Genomic DNA, 25001 nt, shown 5'->3' with positions numbered 1-25001 from the left:
AGAGTGAATGGTACTGCAGGGAAATCGGAGACGTGTAGAGAAAACTAATTAAGTAATTTCTTCCCATTGTTCCTTGTTCTCTGAAAGCCTCCCTCAGACCAAGACTCCAGTGTAGACTGTGATTGACTTAAGCCTGATGATGTGCATTGCCTTTTGTGCCTGGATAACGACATTGGCCAGTTTGCCAAAACAGCTTATACAGGCAGAAGAGTGTGTGTGCACGCGCGCACACACACACACACACACACACACACACACAGGATTTGATGTCTCCCCCACCCATCCACATTCCTCCTTAATACATTTTTGGGGGGGAAAGAAAATAAATAGGGGAAGCAGTAGGAAAAGATGGGAGGCTTACAAGATGAAGACCCATTGTAAAATTCTGTGAATGAAGCAGGGCAATGCATAATAAAAGCCTCACCTGGAAGCACCTCCAGATTCTCGTTGCCATAAATCTAGTGAAAGGCCTATGAAATTTATAGGCATAGTGAATTGGAAAGGAAGGACCTCAGGGTTCCATCTTCCCTTTCAGGAATGGTTTGGAGGATGGATGGGATTCGCTTTGCATCACAACACTGTCTCCAACTTCCTCTACTGTCCTCCACATGGTTCCCTCCCACTCCTTTCCATTCCTCCATTTCCTTTGCCTATGTTCTTCTCTCCTGCACCCAGTAGCCTATAGCACTTTCTCTTTCCCCTTTTCCCCCTACCCTAGTCCACCTGTTTTGGAGTAAGGAAGTTGAGAAGCCAACAGACCATCTCTTCCTCTCCTCACAGAAATCCATGTGTCTTAGTAATTTCTGCCACATCTAGGTCCTGCAGTACCTTTCACTACTTTGTTTTACTTCTGCTTCCATTTTAATACTCTCATCTTCATATCTTTAGAATTTGGTTTTCCCCCCCTAATTGGCCACTACTTAGCTCCACTTAGCTCCACTCTACAGAAAAACAATTTGGCTTAAATGGCAACCATTATCGGAAGCAATTAAATGCATTGAGAAATATGTTAACTTGTTAGCCATATGCCAACCATTGAAAGTATGGATGCAACAAAAAAAGTAACTTTTGAGAAACAGTTTGCAAACGATTACTACTTGCCAGTCCATAAGCTGCTGTTTTAGGCAGACAAACTTCTGTTTTGTCGCTTGTGTTTATTCAATGCCCTTTGATATTGAACACCACAACATCCAGTCTGATGCACATTTTATGCTGCGCTGCACGCCCGTAGAATGGCTTGACACAGAAAACGACATGGCTAGGGAAGATGAGAGTCCCTTTCAGATATCCCCCCTCAAACAATTAACAACTGCCTGCTAACCCCCACCCCACGTCCCTTGGCACTCCTGCCCCCCAGCCATGATTGTGGGACATTCATGGCTGTAATGAGGAAGCCTTCCAAATGTGTGCAAGCTCTCCCTGAAATTGTTAATCGTGTGAGGGTGAACAGCTAAAGGGGGCTATGAAGCTTCTTTGTTAGGTACAGAACTGATGGTTTTATGGTGTGAGCTGCCCTGAGAACTTGATAGGGCAGCATGCATACACCATAAATAAATAACAGGGTACAAATGTGATGGCGCAAGCGAAAAATGTAATGATTTGATGTGGAAATCACATTGATTTAATGAACATGTTGTCATTTATGACAAACAATTATGCACAATAATTACACTGCACTTAAAACATAAAAGATTTATATACAAATCTGCCATGATGTAATGTCCTTAAATATTTGGGAACGTTGTGTTCTGTACAGAATAGCTTATTGCAGAATAGTCCTACACATGGTGTTTTAACTGTAAGGATAAAGCAAACACTGCTTCTCACTCACAAGAGTCATAATATTCATTTGCTGGAATAAAAACTCCAAATTATCAAAGTTCTCTGCCAATATTTGTTTCAGATCTTGTTTTAAGCCTGAATGGTATCACTTAACACTCCTACTCCTCACATCAGCCTAGATTCCTCCATCCTTGTTATTTCAACTGATAGGTTATTTTTATCTTTTCATTCACAACCATCAAACTACAATATCCTTCCCTGATCACATTCTCCATTCTTGCCACACCATTCCCTCAAGTGCTTTTCTCCACATTTTCTAAATCCAGTTGCAATTTCTATGTTTTCTGAACCATAACATAGTCAAAACAGGCACACACCCATGCTTGCATTCTCTGGTGTTTTGCTGGCCCTTCAGAAGTAGTCCCTCAAAGGATCAATGCATTAAGTGAGGACAATCACTGGGAGCTAGAATTCCATTAGGTGTGCTAAAATCTCTTTAGCAAATCTCTTTTTGTGTACTTTCAGCAAGAAAGTACACAAAAAGCCAAAAGAGGAAAAGAGCAACATCCAACACTACATAAGCAGATGTCCACCTAAGCAATGGGACTTTCCCATCCTCTCTTTGCCCCCCCCCCCCACCATTTCTCTGGTCCACCAATCCTTTGCCATTCCCACTCATAGGAAGAATCCACTTTGCTGATGGATGCCATTGTGTTGGATTTCACCCAAAGCCTCTAATGAAAAGGTGGGATTTATCTTATATTTAATATACCCCAAGACAGGTTGACTTCAGAAAATCAACACAAGATGGACAAAGCCAATATATGAATGAACATTTCGATACACAGGGAAAGACTTGTGCATCTCTCACCTTATGTGACCAATTGAATGCAGCCATAACCTTCACCTGGGGTACAAACTATCTCGCATTGTCTTATTGGCTTTCATCTTGAAATGGGGCAGATTTCTATGTGAACTACTGCAGTTTATCCAATTGGCATATGACGACACAAAGTTTTTCCCCCGGTAAAGATTGTGGCTGTATTCACACAATCAGCGATGGAAACAACGCAGCACGTGTTGTTTACCCCACCATCTGCACTGAGTTGTGGATTGCTGCATCTTCCTGAACCCATACTGTATGTTGAAACATTAAACATTGGGTATATGAAGCATTATAAATAAATTCCTTTTTCCAGCAATAGTTTGGAGCTTTGCCCCTCTGTTCTTTCAACTAGAATCTGCATCTATTACCTCTTAGCTGCATTCCCTCCACCCTATTCCAGTCATAGATCCTCACCAGTATAAAAGAAGAAATTCCTCCCAATAGCACTCATTTTTTCTAAAACCAATTAAATTGGCCAAACTGATTTTCCAAAGCACAAAGCAGCTATGTTCAACAGTGTTTATTGAAGTCTGACAAAGTGTTCAACTTCTGACCAAACAGAAACACCTTTATACATGAGCAGCCTTGGGGGACTCTAGAAGTTTATTCAATATTTACACCCTACCTTTCAGCTAACATCAGGACCAGATCTACACCAAGCAGGATATAACACTTCGAAAGCAGTTTGAAAATGGTATATGGAATGTGATCTGGGCCCAAACAGTTCTCAATGCCATTATAAAGCAGTAGTGTAGATTCTGCCCAGGACCCAAGATTACTCAAAAACCCAGCAGTGAAGGTAGAAGCTGCACTTGCTGAACTTCCCAACACTACACGGCTAAAAATGAAAAAAGACTGAAGCATTGCTGAAGGCCAAGTGTCATCAACCTGAGCGGCTCAGGCTTTCTCAACAGTGACATTAATCTTCTGTAGCCCGTTTTATCTGTGCTACACGGAAAAAAAGCAGACCACTGCCAAGGCCTAGTGGCCTTCAGCTCAATCTCTCCTCTCTTCGATAGGCAGCAATCACAACTCCTAATACACTCCCCAACTACATTTCTATGTTCAGTACACAGCCTCAACCTATAGCCGGTAGATTTTTTTATTCTTCTTCTTCCCCCCCCCCCCACACACTTTCTATTTCACCATCCCTCTGCAGTATTAAATTTCCAAACAGCTTTTGCTGTCACTGCCTACAAGTACCAAAATGTTTTATTAAGTCCTTGCAAGAGCATACGCTGGTCTTGTTGTATTTTGATTTGTTGATTCTGGGTTCAAACTCAGAAAAGGCAAGGGGAAACTGGTCCCTTTGCTTTCAGAACTGCTTTTCTAAGACAGTAAATCTACATCCCAGGCCTAAGGATGCAATTTGAAACACCATTGATGGATTAACCGCAGCATTACCATATGCCTTATTTACCATGGCAGTACCAGCGATACTAGAGGCCTGTAGCAGACCAGTAGCTACTCATCACTCTACTTCGCATTTTATTTTTGTTTAATGCCCTTTCCCAAATCAAGAGGGAGAAAACGTGAAAAGTAAAACGAATTAAGGTGGAGATTTGGGCACTGGAGTTGAAAGGCGAAACACGCAACCAACTAGAAGAGCTCTATTCATTTCAATAATGCCTGCGCTCAGGTTATGGGGGATTGTTGGGTCGAGGCTCCAGCCTAATAGTAAAGTATAGGAATTGAATGTCTAGTACACTGGAGGGCATATTATGACAAGCTCAAGAAAATGCATGTTTGTGAAGGTTGAGGCCTACAGAGGCAAGGTAATAAAGTCATGTCTCTAAGGAGTTTTCTGGTGGGAGGGGGTGTCCCAGAGAGTAGTAGATCCATTTCTCCAGTTACGTTTCTTTTCCTCAAAAAAGGAACATTACTTTCTGTTTTGGGGGAAGAGGGTATAAAAGAGTGAGAGAGCCCGCTGGGAAGCAGACCAAAAACCAGAGAAAGACCAGAGCTTATGGAAGGAGCAGAAAAAGCAACTTAGGGTAAAGAAACTTGCATTTTGACAACTCTTATTTTACTTTACTAGTAAACTGTTGTGTTAAGCCACAAGTGTCTGGAGTGTTAGTCATCCCACGTCTACAGCCTAAACCCCACGTTACTGGGAAAAGGAAGGAGCTGAACTCTTAAGGAGGCGGAGATCCTTAAAGAGTTGCTCAGGTAGTCCAGGTCACAAAAGCAGCCTTGCAGCCTGTCATGGTCCACCTGCAAATCATATGTGGAAACTTGGTAGAGACAAGATACAGAAAGTGAGAGAAAAGTGGCACATATCAGAAAATCGTGGAACTTGACAATCACAAAAGCAGTGACTAATTTGATAGAATAAGGCCAGGTTTTCAAATCCCCAGAACCCTGGCTTACTATGATTAAGCAGCATGCTTATGTTGCAAGTTCATGACATGTGGCTGTAATATGTCTCTGGTTTGTCTGGGGAGAAGCAAGACAGAGTTCCCGTAATAAACAATGGACCAAGCATGTAGAACCTCAGGCCCAGGGACCAAATCCAGCCTGCTCCAGGTTCCTCAGGTGGCCAAAACCCACTTTCCCTGGCCCCTCAGCCCCTTTCCAATCATCCACCATTTGGTGGTTTCCTGGTTTTTCTACAGTTTCTCCATTCTAAGAAGTTGAGATGCCTCCCCTAAAAGTTCTGGCAGGAAGAGCTTTAAGCAAATATATGCTGGTAATTTTGGCCCTGTCCTTTTGCCCCTCCCACCTCTGGCATGCAACTGCCAAGAGCATCTCCAAAATGGAGTTTGGCCCTCGGGTTGAAATAAGTTCAATACCCTCCTGGCTTTAGCTGTTCCTCATGTACAGGAGGAGCCAAGCAGGAACCATCTAGCAGCACACACCAGCACATTGAACCCTGGGTTGTCACTGGGTGTGTTCAGATGGTCAGGCAGGGGTAAGAAACCATTGTGGCTTCTCCACCTGTCCATGTACATGTTACACATGCAGCCACTATTTGCATAATCCCCCACAATGCAGAGGCAGATGCCGCCCAGGTGCCCTCGGACCAACCCGGCAACCTCTACTGCATGCTGAAATGTATTACAGAATCCAAAAATGTTGTTTATCTCAGATCAAGACATTTGTTTTGAAACTCATTACTTTTCAGAACATGACTCTTACTTCCGACCTTGGCAATAAAAGCTCTGAGCCCAGGATTCAGGTATCAAGACCAACCAACCAGCACCAACTTAACCATTCCTTTGGTGGAAATGAGAAGAAGAAGGAAACAGTATCAGCAGAAGTGGCTTCAAAGGGAAAGAATTTCCACTGAAATCAAAACTTCTCGTCTAGTATCTACACATGCTTGGACCTGCAGTGACATTCAAGTTTAGAAATATAACGTGAGAACATTTTCCTGTATGTGAGCATGGGGAGTTTTCGCACAAGTAACACAGACAAGGTGGAGATTTTCCTCTAAAAAGGGACACAATCCCCTCACAGCATTTGGTTGGTGAGGTAAATGGAAAAATTCATGTCCTCAAAATAAATGCCGAAGATACTAAAAGCTAGAAGGAAAACTCCTTTTCCCCCTCCCTACTGGTTGTGTTCCTCAAACCAACATACATTCACCATAGGGGACTTTGAAATGAATCAAATATTTCCAAACACGTTGGAAGTCATTGGCTATTTTAAAACATGAAAATGCAGGCTGAAGTGTTAGGTAATAGCTACTTTCCCCTCTATATGCTTTTGATATGAATGAAGGGAAGCAGACAAAAAATTACCAAAGGTGCACCGCTTTGGAACATACAAGTTGTCAGATGGAGAACATGGCTACCTAACGTCCCCAAATGTCATCTACCACAATTGTGCATTGCAGAAAACATCTGGGCACCACACTTCAAGATTCCTGCATTGAGCAGGAGGTTGGATTCGATGGCCTTATAGGCCCCTTCCAACGCTACTATTCTATGACTCTATGACATTGAGAAGATGAACATCACTGATCATTTACTACACTCTTCTTAAAATCTCTTAAAATGCAAACATAGGAATCTCTTAAAAAGCAAACATAGCAAACATTGGAAAATCTCTTAAAATGCAAACATGATATGAAAAATGGCTATAAGCAAACACCAGTTGTTTTACCGTTAACACTTGAGCCTAAAAACCCAGGATCAGCCCATGCTATAAATATATTTGAATGATCAAGTAAATTATGAAGAGATTGTTCCAAAATATTGAAGAACTGAAGAGGTGTTACAAAATATTTTGAATTAGTAAGGAAAAATGTATAAATATTTATGAGCATAGCAGGAGAAAATAAAGTGCACTTGATATGCGTATCTTTTAGTGGTACATCAAATCCCACACAAATGTTTGTGACCACAAAGGGACTAATTTCAGTTTAACGGTGGGAACCATGAACTTCCCTGGCTTTGAACATCTAAAAAAAAATTAAACATAACACCTCATTAAATGGCACAGTGAAAGAATTACACACCATTTTGGGGTGAGAGAGGAAATTAATCCAAACGCTCTCAATTGCACACCTAGAAATAAAGAGTTAACTGTCTGCTTACCACAAGTCATATATTCTAATTAGTTCCAATAACAACATGCTACAGTTAAGCAAGCCCATATACTTACAATATTTGACTTTTCTTCCTCCTCCTAGTAAGTCATGGCATTTATATACAATTTCCATGGAAAGGAAGAAGGACAATCTAGGGCCACAAAATAAGGCCATGAAAGTAGGAAAGGGTCAGGGCTCTATTATTTTAATGGCTATTTATATCTATTAAAACCTTCTTTGGTATATATCCTCTTTCAGTTCCCTAGGTTCCTTTGAGTAAGATTTCATATAAAACTTCATCCTTTCACAGTAATTAACACAGCTGAGATATAACACTAGTATTAACTTTATTAATAGCATATAACATGTCCCAGCAAAGCAACAAGTATTGGGAATAACTAACTTCTGTGGGGGAAGGGAATAACATCATGTACACAATGAGTATCACAGATATTAATTCTGCTTTTGGTTACCACTGATGGCACACCACTCTGGCACAGTTGTAACCCGCCTTCTAAAACCACTGGCATTAGTTTGTAGACACAGTTCTTTCTGTTACAAGCTCTTTTGATACATAGGCTGTTTGCACGATCATAGCAGGGAAAATAAGCCATGGTGGTGTATTTCCCCTGCCGTGCATGCCAGCCACGTGCCGGTGGGAATTTGTGCAGCAACAGCTTGCTGCGTTGTGCAAAGCCGGAGAGTGTGGCTTATTGCCATAGTTAACAAGCCATTCAAAACCCTCATTAGCTGTTTTCAGCTTGCTAAAATTCCTTATATCAGTAGTCTTCAGTCTTTTTAAATCCAGACCCACCTTTAGCCTAATCATCATTATGGGATCCACTTTTTATTTTTTTCAACTATACATGCGGTAGTGCAAATGGCATAAGCTTCCTTAGACAGGCTTGTGACTTAATTGTGGATCTCAATCCACCAGTGCAATTTCTACAAACCACTAATCCTTAAACCCGGGGTTCAAAATGTGAATTGGACCTTCCAATTGGGCTACAAGAGGAGTATTGTATGCCTTCATTATTCAGGCTTCTTTAACTGGGCTTGAAAATTGTGGCGCTAGAGCAGGAACAATCAAGTTTTGTAGTCTCTGAGACTTGCTGTATCCTACAGACAACAGGGGCTAGATTTTGTGCTTCACTGGTGGCCAAATTCCAGACAACACCTAGCTGCATAGACTATAAGTATACTAAAGTATGGCCATGGCATTACAAAAAAACTAGAAGGAGATATAATGAAGGTACTGTACATATGTATGTATGTATACATATACACACTCAAAAACATTGTTGGTCGAATGCTTTATTTTAGCATGATGAATAAAAAGTTTAAGACAAGTTTTTCATATATTTACTTCTCCAAATGATTTCTAAAAACTATGTACAGTATCAGATTATTACAATTTATGTGCTCCAACGAACAAGTCCTAGGTCGCAAACTGAGACTACAAATGTCAAATGCAAGAGCAAGATGCAATTCTGCCTCTATGGGGCACTGCCATTGAAGCAGAGACCGAAACTGATAGTGATAGCTATAGCTCAGAAAATAAGTCTGGATTAAATTTCATGCATATTCATTGAACCTTGGTGTATTCCCCCCCCCCCTTTTTCAGTTCTTTTTATGGGAATTGGTGCTTTACGTCTGCTTGACACTGTGGAGAACAAGAGGAGAGATAATTTTCTTTGCTCCTAATGTTGATGGTTTCTTCTGTGTGTTTTTAAATTGTTTTTTGCCTGCTCCTCCTTTTGGCGCCAGCTGAAGACCTTTTTATTCACTCAGTATTTTAACACTTAATTTTAACTTAAATTTAAATTTTACTGTTTTAACTCTGTATTTTAATCTTATATCAATTTTACTGCGTGGTTTTATCCTGTTTGTGCTTTTTATACTGTATTTTGTATTTGTGCTTTTAACCTGTTGGTTGTTTATTATGGTTTTAATTTTTGTGAACCGCCCAGAGAGCTTCGGCTATTGGGCGGTATAAAAATGTAATAAATAAATAAATAAATAAATACCAAAGAGGTTCCTTACAGTTCAGGAGCTTGTAGATCCATTTGTTACCAATTTTTTTTAAAAAAAATTAAAAAGTAAATTCAATTTGTAGTATTTGCTTGAATACACTGAACTTTTAATATACCAAATGTGATAATTTTATGCCAAACCAACTTGTACATAATTACATTTTATGTTCCTAAAGTAACAAAAGGATTTTCAATCTGTAAAAAGTGCTAAATTGTATTCTTTTTCAATTTTTGCAAAATTTTCCGTTTTTTTCCATGACTTCAAAATTTCCAGAAAGTTTACATCTCTAAGCTCACCTATTGTTGTACCAGTACAATATCATAAATATGATGCTATACCAGCCTCATGGAGTACTCTTACACTGCTAGCTGTGATGCTGGCACAAATATTTAGGTCTATGCTTCAATGTACTGACAATTGGCCCAGTGTTTACACTCTTCAATTAAGAAGAATATTAGAGGCTTTGTTTATTAGAGGCTTGCCATTACAAGCTGATGTATGTTTGCCAATTAGCATCAGACCTGCTGAGATCAGTTATGCTTTGTAGTGTAATGGAAGCAGTGAAGAAATGGCATGAACTACACATCACAAAGATCACATTTTTCAAAGGGCCAATAGGAAAACTATCTCTAAGCAGTGTATAGTCAAGTCATTTCTGAAGCAAATAGCGCATTTTGACCAGTTAGGTTTCAGAAAGTGACACAGAGTTTCTATAGCACGGGTGGCGCACTGGTGGCCCTCCAAATGTTCTTGGACTACAATTCCTATTAGCCCCAACCACCATGGCCAATGATCAGTGATGAGACATGTAAACCAACAACAGCTGGAGAGCTGCAGGTCCCCCTCCCCTGTTCTATGGCCTCTCTTTCATACACACATAATTCAAGTACGGCATATACTTGCCTGCAAAATAAGTGCTCGAATAATTAGACAAAATTAAACTCAATCAACTCTATCTCCATTTATGAAAAATCAGCAGTAAATGGAATTTCAATAAAAACTATGGAAAACTCACTAGTATCATCAAAAGTGGACCATGGCTACACAGAGCAGTCAGATTTGACAGAAATATCACCAAGTGCTATATAAGCATGTGCCTCTGTTCACACAACATGATAACCTACACTCAAGGGTGGGTTATCATTGAACAGAGGGTTGTTGTTGAAACATGGGGTTTTGCGTTGCCTGAACCCAGCCATACTAACAAACCATGGCTTGTTAACCACAAACAACCCACAGTTCATAATCCAGCATCTATCCATGGGTGAGTTCACAAAAACCCACCCTGTGAAACAAGGTATGCAGTGTGGGTTGTCATCAGATGATCAGGCTTTCCATGGGTTGTTCTCCACCTCCTTCCCCCTTGGTGCTCCAACTGATTCTGGCACATATTCCAAGGGACTTAGTAGAACCCATCTTGTCTTCCGCCAAGTCCCCTATTTTCAATTCATTTAATTTATTTTTGTGCCCCAACATTTGCACAAAACGGACCCCCACACACAAAAAGTTATTTTTTTCAGCCATGGGAATGTATGCAAATGTCTCTATAATTTCTGTTAAGATTTTTTTTGTCAGTTTTTTGCAACTGCAGAGGTGCACAATTGCTGCCATCCAGCTATACATAGCTTTTCCTTGTCTACTGCCTTGTATGTTTCAGCTGCCCAAGGGAAGGAAACACACAATGAAATTGACAAGATGGGACTCATATATGCTGGTGTGGGTTATCCTATTGTATGAACCCAGTTTGCTACAAAAAACACCAGTGCGGAGTGGAGTGCATAAAGTGAGGAGTGACTAAGAGTGACTCAGCACTTTACCTGGCAGACACAATTGCTATTAGACTAGCAGGGCCACATTAGCTCCCACATAACAGAAACATGTCAAATTTAGATTTTTGTCTTTAAATACTTGTGTCCATCACAGATTGAGAACCTCTGGCCAACAGGTCTAACACGACTCACAGGAGGTCCCCATCTGGCCTGCAAGCTTCTTTACCTCGCCTCCGATCACTGACAATTCCCCTGCCCAAGTTGCATTAAGATTTTTTTTAAAAGCCTCTATACGTACAACTAAATGCTAATATAATGTTTAACGATGTGGGCATGTCATGAACACTTTGCTTTTGCTTTGGGAGAGACTAGCATATCAGCAGCAACCTGAAAAACCACATCCTCCCATCCAAGCCTGCCTAGGTCTTAAGATCTTCAGGGGAAGTCCTTCTTTCGACAATATCACCTTCAGGGGTGCATTTGGTGGCAACACGAAAGAGGGTCTTCTCAGTGGCTGGTCCCAGGTTGTGGAACTCCCTCTCAAGGGAAGCTAGGTTTGCTCCCTCTCAGCTGTCCTTTCATTGGCTTGCAAAGAACACTTTATTCAAGCAACCCTTGGGCATGTAAAGGGGTCTGCGGCATTGGATGCATTTTGATGCTGTTATTGTTGTGTTAATGCTTTTTAACGCATTGTTTTTGTCAAGTTTTATTTATGATTTTAAGCTGCCTCGAGTGCCATTTTTCTTGGTAGAAAGGCAGAGTACAAATCAAATAATCATACCTGCCACAAAAAGTAAGGAGCTACAAAGCAGTCCCAATGTTTGAGGATGTATTTAAAAGTAAGCACAAAAAAAATCCAATACAGAACCAATGTACAAACAGCATATTTGCATACAGTAGAGCCGCTCCCCAATTATGGAATCTGGGTACCCTATTCACCATGCAGCCCTGCGGGACAGTGCAACCTTACATAAACAAGTCTTCCCAATTATAAGAAAATCTAATTATTCAAATGATTCTACTCTCTTCCAGGCAGTACAGGTAAATGAGGCTTATGCAAAACAGAATGATGCAGTGTTGAAATTAGTGTCTTTCAGAAAAAGAAAGGGGGGAAAAGAAAAAGAAACGGAGAATAATTGCATATTTTGGCAATAAACAGTGAAGGCATTTTGAGCCTATCAGCCTCAATCTAGCCAACCCTGCAATTGCCAGCTAGGGAGATGAAAAATGCCAGCTCAATAGCCTCACATATTCAACATTTGCAGGATGACACCACTATACACTCCACTCTGCAGTTTCCAACCCAATCCTATACATGTTTACTCAAAAGCAAATCCCACTGAGTTCAAAGGAGCTTACTCCCTTGTACATTGGATTATTGCCTTAGACAGTCATGATCAAAGTATAGCCACCATCTTCCATCTCATCAGAGATCAAACAGGAAGCAGCAGCTTTCCTCTGAATGTAGATTCTTTTAGGAAAATAACCATTTCAACTTCTACGAAAATGCTCCCATAGTAAGATTTGTCCCTTCATAGGATTGTTGCTACAGGCCCTGTTGATTACATGCATGCTTAAGAATTCCATATTTAATTCAAAAAGGTACATTTCATTTTAAGATAGTAGTTCTACAACTCCGCAACTTCTCAAAAAAACAAACGGGATGATTTAGTCCCTGATATTCTCACCTCCCGCTGCTAAAGATGGTTGCTCAAATACAAAAATCTCCTTCTGCTGACCCCCTGCTTTGCTTCTGTCACTAATCTTTCCCTGTCCAGAGCGCTCAGCTCACAGGAGGGCGGCAGGAGCCAAACATCAAGCTTGGAAAAGGGTGTGGATTGGGCTCTAAATGAGCATTTTGGCTGAACCAGTGTCACAATATAGACTAATCTTAAACTAGGACAGATAAGCTTTGGCTGTCATGTTGATTTGTCAACCCACTTTTAATATTTTGAAATCTGATAGGGAAAAAACCCTACAAGTAGGGCACCCTCTCCTTTAACACTGAGAGATGTCACCGCCTACATTTTCACTTCTAGTTAATTTTGAAGTTCCCCAGTTCTTCTTCTGACTGCTACTCCCTCACCGCTTGGATCATGATTAAATCTTTCCTACTAGACAAAATTCAAACAGTGTAATTTCAGTTGGTTCTCCAGTTTTCCTTCAAATAGAGGGCAATACACCTCTAGCCAGAGATCAATATAGCGCACCTATATTTTGCAAGTCTACTCACACACACAACCTCATTTTTAATCCAAGACATTCAGATAATCAGGGGGTCAAACAAACAGGAATCTTATTTAAACAGTGCACAATTTGAGGGAATTTCCACTGACTGTTAGGCTGCATGGTGAGAATGTTAAGAGAGGCAGAGATGTACACACCCCATCTGATACAGAGGCTCCTTAAGAGCACAGGAGCTCCAAACGATACATGAAGTTCCTACACTCATGGGATTTGTATGCTGAGCTGCACCCAGCACTGAAGTGACTGGGGAACTCTGTGCTCACCACAGGGTACATTTCCACCCGTGGGCAAGTTGCACATGTTACAAAAAGAAACTGCATCTGGGATATGCTGGCTATGCGAAGAACACACACACACACACACACACACACACACACACAGAGTCAGACTCTGGATTATTAGGAAAAAGTAGTCATTGTATCAGTATATTTCCAAGGCCAATTCAATGTACTAGTTTTGTCCTATAAATTATATGGCTGAATTCCTAAATACCTGACGGAGTGCCTCTCCCACTAAGAAGCTACCCGTACACTATGATCTTCATCTGAGACTCCCCTCCAACTGCCTTCTCTGAGGAAGGTTCAGAGGAAGGCAACAAGAGAGGGTTCTTTCTAAGTGGTGACCCCCCCACCCCATCCCCGATAATGGAATGCCCTACCCAGTGAGGTCCAGCTGGTGCCAACATTTATCACCTTTTTTGTTTGTTTGTACAATCAGGTTAAGACTTTCCTCTACTCCCTGGCATTTGACAGGATGTGATAAGATTTTTAATGAGCCCTGGACTTCTTATTGTTGACTGTATATAAACATAAAAAGCAATTTTGCACAAGAATATAGTATTACGATATTATATTATACGTTTAGGGTTTGTATTGCATAGTATATTACATTATGACATTGTGTGTTTACCGTTTTAATCTTTGTAAGCCACCCAGAGCGCTTTGGATATGAGACTGTATAGAAACATAATAGATAAATGAGATCTGGGCCAGTGCTCGGTAGCATACCATCCTGCGAGGGGCATCCCCATCCTGCTTGGGGTGCCGCTACTGTCCCCACAAATGGCACCTCCCCCTCCTCTTCCTGCTCCCCCTCCCATACAGAGCACAGGTGGCAGGGGCTGCCATTTGCGAGGAGAGATGGCCAAGAAGTGAGCAGGAACAGCTGCCCCCTCCCTAGCTGCTATTGCCGCTTTCTTGCTCAGCAGCTCAAACTTTGTGATTGCTGGACAGCAGTTGCCACCACTACTGTTGGGGGGGGGCACGTGTTGCTGCTGCCAAAAGACAGAGAGGATAGACAAACAACAGCTCATAGCAGCCTGCCCTGTGGACTTGCATTCAAGCAAGGAAACAAAGCAAGCAGTGGCAGAATAGTAGGGGTGCTGAATCCTTCCGACGCTGCTGCAAACCAGAGACAGGGGCACCTGCCAGTGGCTGCTATGGCTGGTCACTGCCCCCCCCAAAAAAAGCCTGAGGCCTCAGCCAACGGCCCAACCATGCCTGCAGCCTGACCAACTCTCTGTTACTTAGGAAGGATGACAAACCAGCGGTTCTCAATGATATAAACATTCTGCGGCCATGAAGATGAAGAATAGTCAAAACTTGGCACTAAATTAAACAAATGGATTCCCATCTTTAGTCTTTTACCAAAATAATTTACTGAAGCGCAAGCAGTAAGCAGACTCAAGGCTAGGATGTCATACAAACCGTATATTAACCCAGTCAGCGATAAATCTTCTCCTTCCCTCCAAGCTCTACACTACTTTCTTAAATAGCTCACTATAAAGCCCCAACCTAATTAAAAACAGCTTCCTCTGCAACAGCGGCCTTGATTTCACTTATTTACACATTAACTGCAGCCTCCGTTTGGCCAATCCAGTCTATTCCCTGTACTACGCGGGGCCTTTTATCTGCCCTGGACAGCATTTTCTCCAGCAGATGAAGTAGATGCCGATTGATTTGCTGTCGAGCATGGTAAATTAATAGCAACAAATTGCTGAGGGCCCCATCTCACTGCACCACCATGCTTCGGCAGTTTTGCTTTATTTGCTCCATGATGGGCAGCAGTCAGGCCTCTTCAAGTCAATTTCTTCTTAACAACCTGCAATACTTTTCAATGGTGAAAATAGAGCTGTTCCTTGTAAGTCAGAAATCAATATCCTATTGCCCTTAGAAAATGCTAAACAAGCAGTATTGGCAATCCACTTGGTACCAGAGGGTATCAGATATAATGCAAATCCATACCACTTCCCTCCTTGTAGTTATTACAGTTTGCTAAAAGGTTCCTAATGCCATTTATCATCATTTACCATCGACTGCTGCAGCTACGATTATGATATCCTATCAGCTGGCCAGAGCCCTTTCATTTCTACTCAATTAATATTTTAGCAGCACTCAAATGGTTGTTGCCAAAGACTTGTAATAAAATTTACATGGGTTGCAGTGAAATGGAAGAAGTGGTGATTTAAAAAAAAACAAATAATACTCAAGTCATTCATTTTTTTATGTCCAGCTTCAAGGTCTGTTCTTTCTTACAAAAAAAAAATAATACATGGGAAAGTTGGAGAATTCTTTCAGCCACAATGAGCTTAATTGAAGAACAAAGCGCTACTGTACTCTCAAGTCAGGAAAAAAAAAACATCCCAGAATATTTCCCTCCTATTTAAGTTCCCACTGGTCGCATTCATAAGTGTTTTATCTACAGCCAAGTGCCAGTCCTTATTTTAGGGGATAGATTGTCAATATCTGAATAAGCACACTCCAAAACTTGTTTGACTAACATGATGAGATTATTACATTGTATATTAACTAATTAAAGTATGAAAAATATAATCCAAGGAGTCAGAAAAATAGAACTTAATCACACTCGCATGTTCCTGATTTTACTGATTTTAAAATAACCTACATGCTTTAGCAAAAGAAAGTGGTGTTTTTTTCCCCAAAAGACTGTTTAATAGTTTCTTAGCCCAATTGTAAACATGCATAATTGGAAAGAATTCCAAAAAGGCACTTCCTTCTAATTATTATTATTATTATTATTATTTATTTAAATAGCACCATCAATGTACATGGTACTGTACAGAGTAAAACAGTAAATAGCAAGACCCTGCCGCATAGGCTTACAATCTAAGTAAGTATATTCAGGATTACAGCCTTGTTAATAGCATCTAACCATAAGGCTGGATAGTAATAGGTTTTCCCCTATCCCAAAGGCAAAAAATGTACTCCTTTTTCCTCCGGCATCTCACAATTGATCTATCTCACTCTATTGATCTTAGCAGACATTGCCAAAAACAGAGATTAAAAATTTAGCCGTTTATACCACACACCAAGGTTGTTGGTTGTTGTTATTTAAAAAATAAATAAACCAAAATAATTCAGAAAACTAATTCTATCAGTCTAATGCTATTTACTCAGTTACCAAAATCTAAATTAATTATGTTCTCAAACATAATTGTTAAAAATTGGCAACATTATGCAGGCTTAATTAAGATTAAATCCAATTTACTAAATGTACTTTAATTGGTACTAATTACATTAGCTTTCCTTTCAGAATGACAAATTCCCCATAGGTTTCAGTTTAATAGTCTTCTATCAAAATCAACACAGGATGACGGATGATCAGCCTCGCAAAAGGAGAGGGGGAAAGAAAGAATATCCTCTTCACCCCTCACCCCACCCTCGAGGCATACACACACACACGCACACACACACACTCCCCACACACAGACCTGTGTATTTATCCTTTTATCAATTTACTAAATCACAAAGTCATGACTCCATCACAGCAATCATTTTCTGTTCCAATGAAAAAGTTCTCTAAAAATAAATACACTGTGGCTGGGAGCAGCCAAGAAGAACAGACGCTTGAACAGAAAATACACAAAGGTTTCAAATATCAGGGCCACCAATTACTAGGGTACTTCCAGGGACTCCAGGGAGCCCTACTTTTGAACCCTCCGAGACACAAATCTAATAAGCGAATAAGCCTAACCTGATCTTGAGAACTAGGCCCAATTATGCCGCAGGGTAACTTCACTGCATTATTGCCTGCTTTCCATTACAAGGGCATCCAGCAACTACATCTGGAAAAGGAGCTATGAGGAACTGAGGCTGTCTGACTAGGAAAACAAATAAAGATAGATAGGCCTCTATGCGTTTAGGAGGGGGGGGTGCAGATGGAGGAGGGGTAGGGCGAAAGAAAATATAATAAGTAGGTGGTTTGCAGAGCTGCAAAGTATTCCATAATGTGATAAACCGCCCTCAGGATTTTTATGTGATTGAATAGAAGAACAAAACCCACAAATAATCCCCAAAGCAGATCACTCTGTCCCAGTTGGGGGTGGGGAGATAGGATATGACTGAAGGATTTAAGGTGGAGGTCTGAAGGCTTTGTCCCCTTGGAAGTGGGTACACACATCCATGAAAGCACAGCCTTCAATATTTCCATAGTGTCAAATAGAACAGGATGTTGCTATCTCTGAGCTGGAAGGGGAGGGAACCCTATGATCTTCATTATCAAGCCCACATATTACACAGCGGAGAAAGATGAGGAGGTAAGATTTTTTAAAATGATAGATCTATGAAGAACTTTCTTTGTTGTATTTCACGAGCGTCAGCAGCACGCGATGAAATGTATTACGAAGTATTTGGTGCGAGGGTGGAGTGTTTACATTACTACATTGAATAGAAATGACAGTAATGGAAATAGTGATATTCTAATTAAACTCAACCCTACAAAATTGGCACATTCATAAAATTAAATATATGATTTCCCTAGAACAGCCTATAGCATGTTGTTTCCAAAGTGAAATATTTGAAATAATATTTTTTTAAAAAAAGTGGGCACTTCTTTTCCTTCCCTACTGCCCCACCACCACCACTCCCACCCCACCCCCCACTCTCCATCACAGCAGCGTGGTCCCTGACTTCACATTTAGGCTTTTGATCCTTCCAAAATATATTTTTTTCCTGTCATAGGAAGAAAAAAAAGTCTAGATTCGTGCATTTAATTATTGTAGACATACTATGGAATGATTAGCTAATAATATTTTGGGACCACCCATGGGAAACCACATAAGCTGATCCACTGAGATGTTGATTACCAATTTTGTTTACAGGTGTCATATTAAAATACTATATTGTCTTTAACAGGTAAACAGCTGAGCTTTTAACAATGAATTCAACACATAAAAGTTTCTCTTGCTTAAATGTCCTGATCAAACGAAACTATATCATTTCTCCCAGCGGTTCCCAATTAGTTATAGCACTCACTTGTCAACTTTAATGTTAACCACCAATTCTGTGAATACTTGCACATGCCCTTCAACATTTGAAATTGAACAACTCACATATATGGAATGCATAGTTCATTATCTCATAGGACAGGAGATCTAGAATACAAGAAATTATGATGGGGTTGCTGTTATGGCCTGTGTAACAGGTTTCTAGTTGTGTCAGCCCCCTAGAAGTGCAAATATAGGAACCAACTAGGAAACAGCAATCGAAATTCCGAAGACAAATTCTCTCAAGTACAGAATTGAATAGCAATCACAAATACCATGCAGTTCTACAGTGCTTCGATGGCCATCCTTCCATTTCGCGCAGTACACAATTGTGAGAAACTTTGTTTACTGAATAAATAAACCAACAAATCACACTTTCTGGAACACATTCATACTAGTAAAGAAACAGAGGAAAAATCTCACTGGAAAACAAGCCTAAAACAGCAGTTCACTACCAGGACCGCTTAAGGTCATTCAGTGAATTACCAAGAAAAGAAGTCCAATTTACTACACCACACTTTAAACTACTAATCTTGGCCCAATTGCTAGTCTGTGGCAGAGGCTACACCTCAATATGGGCTCATTTGCTATGGAGAATGCTTGACAATAAGACCTAGGATTTTTAGCAATTTCCTTTTGTCAATCTACATACCCCAACAGATTTATCCACTTGCATATAATTTAACAAAACAAAGACAATTGTCCCTCCACCATAGACTGACCTCAGGATCATTTCCCATGTACTTATCTACCTCAAGAAGGTAGCAACTTACAACTGAAAACAGCTTGAACCTACAAACCTGATTTTGGAATCAATAAACATTGGCAAGAAGAAATTCTTCAGTTAAGTGTTACAGAATGGGAAGTTTCCCTCAGGTACGTAGTTTGCAGAAAATTAAGACCAGATATGTCAATCTGCATAGTTTTTTATAGCATGCTCAAAGAAGGATCATATTTTGTCACACGGAGGAGCAAAGAGTATCCAAATATTTGACTGCAATTGAAAGAGTATAACATTACACAAAGAGAAAAAATGCTTTGCCTACCTGTTTATGCATCTCTATATTCAACCCATACGACATTTCATAATACTAAGAAAAAAGGAAAATGGATTTTAGAACTTATAATCGCATCAATGCACCCAAATTTGAAGGCATATGTAGTGTAACACAGCTAAACTTTCAGTCTTTCCAAATATAACACTTTCTAATTTTGGTTCATCTGTTATTAATTCTAGCATGTTTAAACAACTACTCTCCCTACCAAAAAAAAAAAAGGGGGGGGGAGTCACACACATGCATACTAGAAAGGAAAAGTGACAAATACAATTATTAAAGATCAGACAAGCCCAAGTATACATTTTGTTCCGCAGCACAAATTTAAGATGCTAGAATGTCAGAAATGCTAGAAAGCAGACTAGGTCATAAATCAGCAGTGTGGAGTAGATTTCTCCTTCAATATTTCAAATTAAAAACATACGATGACTACAATTAAATAAAGGCTTTGCAAAGAAACAAAAGAGTAGATCCAAAGTAGATACACCTTCGTTAAAATCCTCTATTTCCTTATACCACAAGATTTGCCCGTCAGCACCATATGCATTAGCCACATTAGACATGTGAAGGCCAGAATATAAGCTTTGATGGATAGTTTGTGCTTTGGCTAGAAGGCTGCCTCTCTCTCAGGGTTATTGTCCTCCTTAAAACTGAGTCACTCCATCACATAAAGAAAGCAATTATTTCCCCATATAAGCACAGGGGAGCCAGTAGAAAACTCTTCGGGTGTCATCACAATCTGTCAGAAAATTAAGGCATTTAGAGACTTCATCGTTTGCCAATTATTGCTGAAAGAAGTTTACAGATGCTTGTGCGGGGTGGGGAAAGGTCCTTTCGACAACTCTGGTCAACGACACCCTCGATTAAACATGAAGCTTTTAACAAGCAGTTCATAAGCAACAGGTTTAAGAATGAAGACTTCATTAAAGTGTTGGCTCTGTCGCTCTTACCTTCGAAAATGTATATTTCTTTCTTTGAAATACAGATATATTCTGGAAGTCAAGAGGGAAGCATAGATTTGAAAGCTTTCGCCTCGAAACCAATATGAAAATGTAGATACGCCTCTGACCAATTGAAGATTTTCATCAATATATGAATGGGTAAGGGATTCTATACATTTTAAACACGCACGGTACAATCTCTGGGGACCTGCTGCCATGCAGGACGCATTGAGAACTGGGCTACATCTATTCATTTCAAGGGAAGCTTGAACGTAGGAGGCCCAAGTAGACTGTGCCATGAAAGGAAAAACTTCACATCAGAGCTATCAATATTAAGCAGGCAAAAAACCTTCAAAATCCAAGATTTCATAATGCAACCTTCATCGTAACAGCGCCTCTATCACAAGCTAGCTAGCCGCCTCCAGCAATCTGAGCATTTCCCTCTATTCATAGGCCACACTAATAAAATAGACATTTTGAATTCGTTATGCCGCTTGCTTACCATGACATAATGTCGCTGCATCTCTGTCTTTTCACTGGCCAGTTTTTCACATTCTAGCTTTAAACTGTTCAAGAGACACAAAACAAACACATCTATAAGTATTTATTATTACTGCCACTTATTTTTATATATCCTCTCAATAAATGAATATTCCTTACAGGTCTCTGTAATATTATTAAAAAGTCACAAACAAATAGTTTTAAACATCTCTATCATTTCCCTCGCTGATAGGTAAACTTGTCCTTTGCTAAAACAGGAACCAGGAAAGTTTGGAAGCAAATGCAATGATTTGTTAAGCGGCTTGAATATTTCCAAAGGCAAAGATCTCCTGCTACTGAAGAATTCTCTTTCAAAAGGATCACAAGACAAGCTGGTTTTACATTATGATCTCGCTTGCCCTTAAACAGACAGCCTAACTTTGAGTAAGCACTCAAAGACGGAAAGGGTTGAAGGTTTTAGGTTGTCAAAGAAAGCAGCACAACAGAATCCACAAGCGACATCTTGTGAGCAATAAAGCCTCCTTTGCACTCTCCCCCCCTTCCCTCATTTTTAAAAGCCAATGCAACAATCTTGGGAGACCTTGTTTGTCAAGGAGAGCATGAAGTACTCCTTCCTTAAGGATAATGAAAGAACACTCCAGCTTCAATTCAAATTTATCAACACCTGACATTGCAAATTATCACGCAAGATATGAAGTTGATGGGTCATTAGAGATGCAGCTCCCAAAGAACATTTAAACAAAGATGAACATAGGAAAAATATAAATCCTCCTCCCCGCCCCTCCTGCATCCTAAAGTGGTGCAAGAGGGGAGGGAATCCTTTCCCAGCACCTTTGAATCCTCCTGTTTTTAAAATGATTCTCTAGTCCAGCTTTGCTCTAACCATAAAACCTCTTTTATTGTGTTTTGTATCAGATCTGTCAAGAGTAAGCTTTTCAAGGAGGATTTCCTCCATCTGGATTAATTCAGTGGGTGGTTCCCTCTCCTTTTTTTCTTTTTTCTTTTTAAATGGTACCTCTGATGAAGTGTTTGGGAACATATTCAGCAGGATACTCCTAATATTTTGAAACCTCTCCTTGGTCAAGTGGTCTGGTCACAGCTCAAGTCAGCCCTACTTTGGCAAGATGATATGACACAGTTGTATCAGAGCTACCCCAGGAATGTGGGGTGGGGGGAGGAGTTGGTAGGGACACAGGGCAGCCACCTCTTCTTAGCGAAGAGTATATGGGAGCAAAAGAAGAGAAAGAGAGAAGAACATCTACACCTTTCCATGCCTCTATAAAAGGGGCAGGGAGGAGAGAGAAAGAGGGAAAAGTGACAAGAAATAAGCAAACAGGATGATCAGGGAAAGTAAACATCATTACCTGTGGTACTGAGCCTGTAAAAACTGAAACTCCTCCTTAATCCGATCGCAGGATTCAGAAATGGTAAATTTGAAGGGTTGAGCGGGCTGATGCGGTGCCTAGAAGCGGTCATGAGAATGAAATGTTTTAATTACTCCTCAGCTGAGCCAGCCCACTGGTGCATACAACACATACAAACACGCCTGGCGAGGTCACCCATACATCATTCATGAAAAGAGCTATTAAAACTGACTTGTGTGAGTGTATGCGCGCGCACACACATACACACGGCGTGTTTTTGTCTTTCAGTCACGGGAGTCCTCCTCGCCTTGCACATGCACACACACAAAGTACAGTCCTGTCCACACCTCTATAAGCCTCTAATTGAGGGAGCGTCTGGTCTTCGATTGCTCATCTTCCCACTCCAACCCAACCACCCGCAGTCTCCAGTCTCGAGAGAGAGAAAAGGGAAGCGCTGCTCCCCCTTCGGATGTTGGTCATCGGCAGAAGAAAGGCGGAAAGGGACTGAAGCGCGCCCGGGGTGGGTGGGGGTGGAAATAGGGGGATCGCACGGCACAAATGGGCAACACACGCGCGGGCAGAGAAAACGAATTAAGATCAAGGAAGCTCGGCTCTGCCTTTCCCTCCCTCCCAAATTTGCTTCGAATCCCTTTCAAACCCCAGCAAGACGGGAAGTCCTATCAACATATCCCTGACACGGGAAGCCAAAGACAACAATAAGAAAATGGCTACAACTCAATTGTTTCACCCAACTCTCCCTCCCGCCTCCTCTTCACCCCCCTCCCTTTCCCCTCATTTGCGTTCTCAACGCAGGAGGCAAAGCGGGGCGGGAGAGATGGGTCTTTCTTCTTGTTGATCGTCCCCGGTCTAGGTTGTCTTTCTCTCTCTTTCTCCCCCCCCCCCCAACATCAAACTCGCGGCACGGTGCCGCCCCTCCCGTTTTGTAAACAAGACTTTCGGGAAAGCGGGGGGGAGTGGGGGAGGGAGAGGAGGACATCGACAGGAGGGGGGCTCTCCCCCGCCCAACCGCCCCAGGCCATGTCGTCGCCCCGGTCCTCGTAACGCTGGCTCGCTCGTCTCTACTCACCGGGTGTCTGGTTTGAGGGTACATCTTGCTCAGATCGCGAATCATCCAAACCGATTTAGTGGGTGCTTTGGGCCAGAAGGAAAACTCGGTTCATTGATTGTAATTGCAACAATGCAAAGGAGATGGAGGCGGAGGACGGACCTGCCCGACGCCCGTGTGTGGAGGAGCGTCTCCGGCTCTGCCCGTACTCTGCCACCCCAGGGACCGGAGTGAACACACAAGACGACGGCGAGGGCGAGGAGTAACAGGAGGCGGCGGCGGCGATGTCCCCGGCAGAAGGGGGCCCGTGCCACATTCCACAGGGGCTGTCACTGACCGACGTCCATCATCGCCGGGAAACCGCGGCCAATTCCCACCGAGCCGGCGCTCCCACGCCCAGGGCCCTGAGCGATCCGCGCTCTCGACGCTCCGGGGCGGCTTTCGGCCTGCACTCGGAGGTTTCGGACAAGTCCCTTGCGCCGAAGAAGTCCCGGCGTTCGGAAGGCTTCTTCTCCTGCGCGGCTGCGGCTGCCTCGCTCGCTCGCTCTCAGTCGCTCCCGCTCGCTCGCTCGCTCTTCCCCCTTTACCACTGCGATCGACCCTCCTCCGATCCCCCTAGATGGCAAGAAAAGGAAAGGGAAACTCCGTTCATACCCGATGCGATCCTCTCCCGCAGTGATCGCTCTCGCAGCCGCCTCTTCCGTTTGAAAACTTTTATTGATCTTAGTTGTCGGCCCTTCGCAACGAGGCAGGCAGAGAAAAAGAAGCAGAAATCCTCGTCTTTATAGCAACCAGGAACTCCCGAATGAAAAGAACTGGCTGTTGTTACTCCCGTCTTTGCCCTAGCAATTATAAGCGTCTTCAGAGGTCTAAGTGCAACAACCTTTTGTTGTGGGGTTTTTCCCCCCCTCTTCTTGCTTCCCCTTTAAATGGCTCTTGTTCTCCTTCCTCTTTTTTAAAAAAAATCTTTTCTAGAAAAAAGAAGAAACAGGATCTTGATTGATTGAGTTGTTTATTCCCCCCTTTTTTTTATTCTCTCCTTCTCCTTTTCAAACTCTTGCAAATAGCGACACAGAATAATATAATACGAAACCGCAGCGGCAGCCCAAACCCACCGCTCCGAACAGCTCTAACAACACGCTCTGGCGAGGTGACTCCTTTGACCAAATTTAGCAGCAGCAAATCATTAACATTCTGATACATATTCACAACAATCGGAAGACAAGGCTGCCGCGGAGCATCCTGGGACGCGTAGTCCTTCGCGGAGTTTTTCTTCCTGGCTGTCGCGCCACAGTGTAACCAAATAAACTACCGCTCCCATCAGGAAGCACAAAGCCTCTTTAGCCTCCTGTCTCTTTCCCCCACCCAGCCGCTCCTCCCACGGAGGGCGTCGCCAGCGACCAATCAGCAGCGGCCACTCATTAATCGCCGTTCTGTATTAATGCCCATCATTTCGCCGCTGACAAATGGGCTTACGACTCGGAGGTGGGGGGGCGGCTCTGCTCCGTTTCCCCCACGTGGGGACCAGACGCGGCTCG

General features: G+C 41.8%; 1 protein-coding gene across 4 annotated transcripts in view; it reads right to left on the bottom strand.

Annotated features, from left to right (window-relative positions):
- LOC134400794 (transducin-like enhancer protein 4) overlaps nt 1–24622 on the bottom strand; it is a 151465-nt gene extending 126843 nt beyond the window's left edge. For all 4 annotated transcript variants that reach the window (XM_063129371.1, XM_063129372.1, XM_063129373.1 and 1 more), the window contains exons 1-4: nt 23485–24622; nt 22398–22495; nt 21035–21098; nt 19583–19627 (exon numbers count right to left, since the gene is read on the bottom strand). In XM_063129371.1, coding sequence (XP_062985441.1) covers nt 19583–19627; nt 21035–21098; nt 22398–22495; nt 23485–23529 — 252 coding nt within the window. In that variant the 5' untranslated portion in view covers nt 23530–24622. The remainder of the gene's footprint in view (nt 1–19582; nt 19628–21034; nt 21099–22397; nt 22496–23484) is intronic.
- Between the last annotated feature and the right edge of the window lie 379 nt (nt 24623–25001).

Source organism: Elgaria multicarinata, chromosome 6 (genome assembly GCF_023053635.1).
Source record: "Elgaria multicarinata webbii isolate HBS135686 ecotype San Diego chromosome 6, rElgMul1.1.pri, whole genome shotgun sequence".
Classification (NCBI taxonomy): domain Eukaryota; kingdom Metazoa; phylum Chordata; class Lepidosauria; order Squamata; family Anguidae; genus Elgaria; species Elgaria multicarinata.
The sequence above is the reverse complement of the archived record's forward strand: the minus strand, read 5'-3'. Positions and strand labels throughout refer to the sequence as shown.